General features: G+C 50.8%; 1 protein-coding gene across 1 annotated transcript in view; it reads left to right on the forward strand.

Annotated features, from left to right (window-relative positions):
- Window positions 1-561: 561 nt before the first annotated feature.
- The window catches only part of FAM76A (family with sequence similarity 76 member A), a gene marked incomplete at its 5' end in the record, with an annotated part of 38,826 nt that continues 30,771 nt past the window's right edge, over window positions 562-8,616 (forward strand). The window contains 3 exon segments of the mRNA XM_014582540.2: window positions 562-618; window positions 4,020-4,074; window positions 5,802-5,954. Of these exon segments, the coding sequence (XP_014438026.1) occupies window positions 562-618; window positions 4,020-4,074; window positions 5,802-5,954 (265 nt within the window).

The following is an 8,616-nucleotide window of genomic DNA, read 5'->3' on the forward strand; positions in this document are numbered from 1 at the left end:
AGCGGTGAGGCTGCCCAGGCCCGCGGAAGAACGAGGTCGAGACGTCCCAGATTACCTCGGATCGATAGTCTGTAATTCCATGGCACTCAACTTCCCGTGGCTTTCCTTTGCCACCTGGGTCTGAGAGCACACAGATGCTTAAGTGTCCTTTTTGCTTTCAAAAAAGAGAAAATTTTACAGATACATGCGGTTTTAAGTTTTATGCACATTAAGAACAATAATCAGCACTTTCTGTCTCTCAAGCAAACCTGTTCAAAATCAGTGACAGAAGAACCAGGAGTAGGATCCTAGGTTTTGGTGCCCAGGCTGGGGCTGATTCACACAGGAGTGCTTTACACTTCTTCCAGTTCCAAAGGCATTCTTAAGTGACACACACCCCTACAGCAGGGTGGCAGTGGCACTTTCACAGGGAGGAACAGAAGGTCTCTAAAGGTGAGGTGGCTCACTGAGGCACCATGCTTATGCTGGAGCAGTTCCCAGGCCTTCCCTGCCCAGGGCTTCTCCACTCTGAGCGCCTTTGAAAATCGCATGCTCATTTCGTTTCAGGAATGAAAGATGCCTGATTGCACACCCCGTTGTGAAGTGCACCTACTGCAGGACCGAGTACCAGCAGGAGAGGTAGGGTTGTCCTTGTCCCTGACAGCCGGCCATGTGCCCTTTCCTCTTGGGACCTGATGTGCTTCATTCCACGTCCTACCTGTGCCATCCATGGCACTCCGGGTCTGCAGTCTCCTATTCTAACACGGCAGAGGGGGTGTGATTCATGTATCATTCCCTGGTCACTGTCTGTTGATTGCCGAAACTTTTCAGTTACTTATTTTAGCCCTAGAACATTCTATGTGTCATTAAGACCTTTCAACTCTGATAGACCAGTCTCACAACAGTAAAATGAGGTCCTGTCCCAGCAGGTGCACGTCTGTCAGGCCAGAGAAGATAGGTGGGGAGACGGCGGTCCAACAGAGGCCTTGTAGCCCCAGTCACATCTGAAACTCACTCCCCTCTACACTTGCTTCGTGTGGGTCTCATTTTTTAAGCTGAGAAAACACGTAGGTGTGAGTGAATGCTCACCTTTGGGACTTGACAGCAGCAGGGTGAATTATCGGCACATTGCAAGTTTGACTTTTGTGGCCCTTTTTTAACTGTCAGTGATCCAGCCCTCAGCAGGTGGGGTCCCTTTGCTAGCTCTTAGACACCAGGGAACTTCAAAATATTCCTAGAAAAAGGTATAAGTGTATTTTGGTACAAAACACTTTTAAATCCATGCATTGTTTTTTCATAATATGGATTTTCTATGAACTTTCTTAAGACCCCCTTGTAGACCTAGAAGACCAGTTTTAATCAGCCTCATTTCAATTCTAGCAGTATTTCTTCTCCCACCATTTTATTATGAATATTTTGAAGCAAACAAAAAAAGGTTGAAATAGTCAATGAGCATCCACGTATGCACTGCTGAGTTCTGCGGGGCATGGGAACAGGGCCTGGGCTAAGCTCATGCTCACACAGACGCATTCGCGGGGCCCGGGTCAAACACATAGCTCACACGGACGCACTCGCGGGGCCTGGGTCGACCACAGAGCCCCCCACGGGCGCACTCGCGGGGCCCTGGTCAACCATGGAGCCCCTATGGGTGCACTCGCGGGCCTGGGTCGACCACGGAGCCCCCACGGGCACACTCGCGGTATTTCTGTCTCTCCGTCTCTGCCCACCAACCCATCTGTTGTTGCTGTTCTGATAGGTTTTTAACTTCACAGTAAAGCACATGCGAGAGAGAGAAGCATCCTCTACAGGGCCTGGTCTTGCCATGACCCCCTCACTTCAGGCATCTGGCCCTTCAGGACCTTGGACTGCTGCATGTTTTCCGGCCGACTGGCCAGCGACCTGAACTGCAGCTTGTGCGTAACTCCCAGCTCTGGAGCCGGGCCTCCTGGTGCATTCTAATGTTCAGCTGGCTCAGATCACGGGCTGCGTGTACATGCCTGGCGTGCTCAAGGAGGGCCCCGGTGCAAACCCAGAACCTTCTCTCTGTGGGCCGGTCGGTGTTACCAGGACATCACTACTTGGCCCCAGGATCGCCCACATCTTAAGAGGTCATCAGTGAGTCCCCAAATCATGTTGCTGTGCAGAGCATTACCGTCACCTGAGAGTCCACTTGTCCCCATCCCAGGCAGGCCCACCCGCCTGCCTCCCCACGCAGCCACTGTGCTGGCATTTCCCTCGTGGACTGGCTCTGCCTGTTGCAGAACTTTGGGCAGAACACGCTAGAACACTCTGGAGGCTTCACGTTTTAGCTTTACACTTAGGTCGTGGTCCCTCAGAGTAATTTGTGTGTAGGGTTACGATGTGAACCTTGACCCTTAGTTATGCCACACACAGATTAATTCAAGCCCAGCACAGAGATGATGTTTGCTAAGATGTCAGGGACAGCTGTGTGTCAACAGAGTACTCCAGTGGGTCTAGGTGGCGGGCCAGCCAGGTGCTGTGGAGGTCAAGGTGCTGGATCCTTCATGGCCAGCCTCATGTTCAAGTGTTGGACCTGGAGGCTTGAAAAACATGCTGGTCCCCACATGTGCCCCAAACCCCGAGAGGAGAGTGGACAAGGGATTGCAGTGTGGCCACCATCCCGGGGAATGCTTTCTCAGTCTCTCCCCTCCCCAGCCCAGGGAGCACATGGGCCCTAGGGCAGAAACAAAAGATCTTTGCCCCCGTGCCTGTTTCCCCACCTCTGGGATTTAAGTGCTTCACTCGAGGAGGAGCACAAGGACAGAAGCAGGTCAGTGTGGACAGATGCAGGTCATGCCCCGAACACAGACGGCACCTTACCGGGTCATACCCCGAACACAGACCGCGCCCCTGAACACAGACGGCGCCTTACCGGGTCATGCCCCGAACACAGACTGCACCCCTGAACACGGACAGCACCTTACCGGGTCATACCCCGAACACAGACTGCGCCCCTGAACACAGACCGCGCCTTACCGGGTCATACCCCGAACACAGACTGCGCCCCTGAACACAGACAGCACCTTACCGGGTCATACCCCAAACACAGACCGCGCCCCTGAACACAGATGGCACCTTACCGGGTCATGCCCTAAACACAGACCGCACCTTACCCGGTCATACCCCGAACACAGACTGCGCCTTACCAGGTCATGCCCCGAACACACAGACCGCGCCTTACCGGGTCATGCCCCGAACAGACAGACCGCGCCTTACCTGAGCCAGGGAGAACTGGTTTCTCTTCCGACCCATTTCAGTCTAATATAATGTTTTGCAGGTCTCTTCCATGTCTGTTCACTTACTGACACTTAGACAGGTCAGAATCAGAGTAACTCACTTTCCATTGGGCTGGCAGGTGGCATGGTGGTTAAAGGTCCTGGATTCCCACATGGCCAACCACGGTTCAAGTCCCAGACCTGGTGGCTAGCTTTCCCGCTTTCTCTTTCTTTTTCTCTCTCTGTCTCTGGTCAAATTAAAAAAAGATAATAATAATAATCAGGAGCCAGCAGTTAGCGTAATGGCCATGTCGCTGGACTCCCACGTAGTCGACCACGGTTCACGTCCTGGACCTGGTGGCTTAAAACTCACGCCGGGCGCGTGTGCGTGCGTGCCCAAGATCCCGAGAGGAGAATGGAGGAGAAGGGATTACGGCGTGACCATCCCCCCTGGGGGTGATTTCTCGCTTTCTGTCTCTATGTCTCTCTGTCTGCCTGGCGAGCACACGCGCCCTATAGCGAAAACCTCTCAAAAATAAAATAATAAAAAATGGAAATAGATAAGTAAATAATTCTTTTTTAATGAGAGAGAAAGAAGTAACTCACTTCCCATCTTAACCAAAGCCTCGTTCATGTGCAGTAGTAAAACGAATCACCACATACTAAGAGTTATTGGCCAGCTGCTCAAACTTCAGTTAACCAGTGTCCAGACCCTATTTGACCTTGGCCCTTAGCAACGAGCACATTCCGTGGGCTCCGGTTTCCAGATGGTCTAAGAAAGCCTCGTGTCTTCTTCCTCCGCAGTAAGACCAGCACGATATGCAAGAAGTGCGCGCAAAACGTGCAGCTGTACGGGACGGTGAGTGGCCGCGAGCTGACGGCGCGCGCTCGGGGCTCTCGGCGTCGCGTGCTCCACGGCCCGCTAATGTGATGGTGGCCTTAGAGCTAGCTGTGTCCAGGGGCAGTGCAGCGACAGGCGTTACCAAGGAGCCCGGTCAGGATCTGGCTCCTGCACAGGAAGGAGAGAGGAAGGTCCTGACGACGTGACCCCTCTGGCCCCAGCTGCTTGCTCCCTTTGCTGAGGGCTCCTCCCCCGTGTAAAGGGTCAGGCCTCTATGCAGGCGTCCCTCCGACATGCTCACCCAGGGAAGGGCAGAGGCCCCTGAGCTTTGGACGCACTGACTGTTTTCTCCGAGAGGCTGGTCCTGTTGAATGTCTCTGCAAAGTCTCAGCACACACACGAGCGGGTTTTTGTTGTTTGTTCAATTATTTTCAAATTGATAGTCCTAAGCAGAAAGAAACTGTACCTAGTGTTAAAAATTGGGCTTGGAACCAGCAGTTAGCGTAATGGCTATCTCGCTGGACTCCCATGTAGTCGACCGCGGTTCATGTCTCGGACCCGGTGGCTTAAAACTCGCGCCAGGTACGTGTGCTTGCGTGCCCAAGATCCTGAGAGGAGAATGGAGGAGAAGGGATTGTGGCATGGCCATCCCCCCTGGGGGGTGATTTCTCGCTTTCTGTCTCTATGTCTCTCTCTGTTTGGCGAGCGCACGCGCCCTATAGCGAAAACCTCTCCAAAAAAAAAAAGAAATTGGGCTTACTGGGACCAGCAAATGGCATGATGGTTACATCACTGGATTTCCAGGTAGTTCACTGCAGTTCGGGTCCCAGATTCAGCAGCTGCTGGGCGCGTGTGCATGTGCGTGCGTGCCCAAGACCCTGAGGGGAGGATGGAGCAGCAGGGATTGCGGGTGGCCATCCTCTCTGGGGGCGATTTCTCACTTTCTGTCTCTCTTGTGAGCACACACGCTCTATACCAAAAATCTCTCTTAGAAAGGCGGGGGCCGGGAACCAGCTGTTAGCGTAATGGCTATGTTGCTGGACTCCCACGTAGTCGACCGTGGTTCGCATCCCAGACCTGGTGGCTTGGAACTCACGCCAGGCGCGTGTGCGTGCATGCCCAAGATCCAGAGAGGAGAATGGAGGAGAAGGGATTGCGGCGTGACCATCCCCCCAGGGGTGATTTCTCGCTTTCTGTCTTTCTGTCTCTCTCTCTCTCTCTGTCTGGTGAGCACACGTGCCCTATAGCGAAAACCTCTAAAAAAAAAAAAAAAGAAAAAAAAGAAAGGCGGGGGCTTATTTATGATGTCGGGAGTACATTTATGCCATGACTTATGGAGTACGTAGTAAGAATTAATGTTTTAAGAAATGCACGGGTTGGGACCAGCAGATGGCATAATGGCTACGTTGCTGGACTCCCACATGACTGGCTGTAGTTTGGGCCCAGACCCAGCAGCTTGAAACTCATGCCAGGGGTGCGTGTGTGCCCAAATCCTGAGAGACGGCAGAGAAGAAGGGATTGCGGTGTGGCTGTCCCCCCAGGGTTGATTTCTCTCTTTCTGTCCCTGTCTCTGCTTCTCTGACTCTCCTGCAAGCACATGCGGCCAATAGCAAAAATCTCTAAAAAATGCACAGGTCATGTGTGTGTACAAGCCCCAAATCCCAAGAGGATCCCTCTGACAAGAGCGAGTAATAGTGAGTGCACAGGCATTTAGCGGCCTGCTCACAGGCCCCTGCCCCGTCTAGCCCAAGCCCTGCCAGTACTGCAGTGTGATCGCGGCCTTTATTGGCGGGAAGTGCCAGCGCTGCGCCAACTCAGAGAAGAAGTACGGGCCGCCATACTCCTGCGAGCAGTGCAAGCAGCAGTGCGCGTTTGACAGGAAGGACGACAGGAAGAAGGTGAGTCTGCACTCTGGACTTTATTCTTTCTCAGTGCGGATGGTGGGCCGGGTGTGTGAAAAAGGCGGATAAGGGCCAGCAGGTGGCGTGGTGGTTAAGGAGCTGCACTCCCACGTGACCCGCCGTGGTTCGAGCTTTGGACCTGGTGGCTTGCTTTTCACTTCTCTCTCTCCCATGAGCGTACATGCCCTATAGCAAATTAAAAGCAATAATGATAAATAAAATTAAATTTAAAAATTGTTTAAATTGAAACGGAGAATGTGTCGTTCTCAGGTCCTTTCCTGGTTCTGCTACTGACCTTGAAAACATTCAAACTATTATTTCTTCCATAATCAAATAGAGACCATTATAGGGCCAGCCAGATTGTGTGGTGGTTAACGTGACTGGATCCCACATGGTCAGCTATGTGACTTGAGTCTTGGACCCAGTGGCTGGAAAAACATGCTGGGGGCGTGTGTGTGCATGCCCAAAATCCCAGGGAGGGGGTGCACAGGGGACTTGGCATGTCGTCCTCCTGCCGGGGGGTGCTTTCTCATTTTTCTCTCCCCTTCGGTCTCTCTTTAGTAAGTATATGTGCCCTATGGCAAATTTATTTATTTATTTATTTTTGGCTATAGGGCGTATGCACTTGCCAGAGAGACAGAGCGAGACAGAGAGACAGAAAGTGAGAAATCACCCCCCAGGGGGGATGGCCACGCCGCAATCCCTTATCCTTCATTCTCTTCTTGGGGTCTTGGGCACGTATGCACACATGCCCGGCATGAGTTTAAGCCGCAAGGTCCAGGGATCGAACCACAGTCAACTACATGGGAGTTCAGCAACATAGCCATTACACCAACTGCTGGTCCTAGCCCTATGGCAAATTTAAAAAATTAAACCAAATTAAAATTTTTAAAAATGTAGAACATTCTGACATTTCATGAGAATTTGCTTTTCTTTTTTTTTCTTTTTTTGGAGAGGTTTTTGCTATAGGGCATGTGCACTCGCCAGACAGACAGAGAGAGACAGAGAGACAGAAAGCGAGAAATCACCCCCCCCAGGGGGGATGGCCATGCCGCAGTCCCTTCTCCATTCTCCTCTCGGGATCTTGGGCATGATTTTCAAGTCGCCACCTGATCCAGGACTCAAACTGTGGTTAGCTATGTGGAAATCCAGCACCTTAACCACTACGCCACCTGCTGGCCCCGAAAATGCTGTTCTCTTAAGTGAACAAACCCGATGTCTGCAACCTGGACGGCAGCCCCTGCCCGCTGTGCCTTATGCCAGTCACTGCGAGCTCTGACGGTGCCCGCTGGGGAATGCCGGCTGGGACTGGGATGCTCATCAGCTCCTGGTGGCCACGGCTAATGGAACTCCTCTACCGTTAAGTAAAGTAGTGCAGTGTGTAACAATGCTGAGAACACGTTTAACTTTATACATGTTAATAGTGGCTCAGAAATAACTAAAGGGTTGGCTGGCAGGTGGTGTGGTGGTGAAGGCGCTGGACTCGCACATGGCCGACCGCAGTTTGAGCCCTGGACCTGGCAGCTTGCTTTCTCCCTCTCTCCATCTCCATCTCGCTCTCTGTTTCTCCCTGGTCAAATTATAAATAAATAAATAAATAAATAGGGACCAGCAGTTGGCATAATGGCTGTGTTGCTGGACTCCCGTGTAGTCAACCATGGTTCGAGTCCCAGACCCAGTGGCTTAAACTCACGCTGGGCGCGTGTGCGTGTGTGCCCAAAATCCTTAAAAAAGAATGGAGGAGAAGGGATTGCTGTGTGGCCGTCCCCCCTGGGGGTGATTTCTCGCTTTCTGTCTCTCTGTCTCTCTGGCGAGCGCACGTGCCCTATAGCAAACCTCTCAAATAAGTAAATAAAGCTAAATAAATAATTATTTAAAAAAAAGAAAAAAAACCCCTAAAAGTTCATATATAATTACAATAAAAGGCTGAAATTTACCTTTATAAAAATTTCTAAAGCATATGAATAACTATCCCTTATAGAAAAAAACAAGTATTGGGCTTAAAAGAAAACCAACTTGAAGTTGGATGGCTTTTAAAGCATTATTTTATGAATAATATTTTAACTATTTCAACATCAGAGCTTTGTATGTAAATATATACATGAATGGTTCACAAGCTGAAAAACGTATCTGTCCTCTCTAGACGTATGTTTTTAAAAAGTCCCCCACAGAAGATGCTGTTCTCTCGTCTCCCCATCTTGCGCTTCATCAACACCTCTGATGCAGACGACATTATTACATCTCGTTAAAACGTGGCCCAGGGGGGCCGGCAGGTGGCGTGCTGGTTAAGGTGCTGCGCTCCCACGTGGCCAGCTGTGGTCTGAGCCTGGGACCTGGTGGCTGGCTTTCCTGCTTCCTCTCTCTTTGTCTCTCTCTGGCGAGCATGTATGCCTTGTAGTAAAAAGAAGGAAAAACATAAATAAAATTAAATCTTTTTTAGAAGATTATCTTATTTTATTTGTTATTGTTATTATTATTATTATTTTAACTTGACCAGAGAGACAGAGAGAGAAAAAGGGAAAGTGAGAAAGCAAGCCACCAGGTCAAGATTTGAACTGCAGTTGGCCATGTGGGAGTCTAGCACCTTAACCACTGCACCACTCACCGGCCCCTAAAATAAAATAATTCTTTTTTTTTTTTTTGGGAGAGGTTTTCCACA

The sequence above is a fragment of the Tupaia chinensis genome, unplaced genomic scaffold, assembly GCF_000334495.1.
Source record: "Tupaia chinensis unplaced genomic scaffold, TupChi_1.0 Scaffold143646_1, whole genome shotgun sequence".
Lineage (NCBI taxonomy): Eukaryota > Metazoa > Chordata > Mammalia > Scandentia > Tupaiidae > Tupaia > Tupaia belangeri.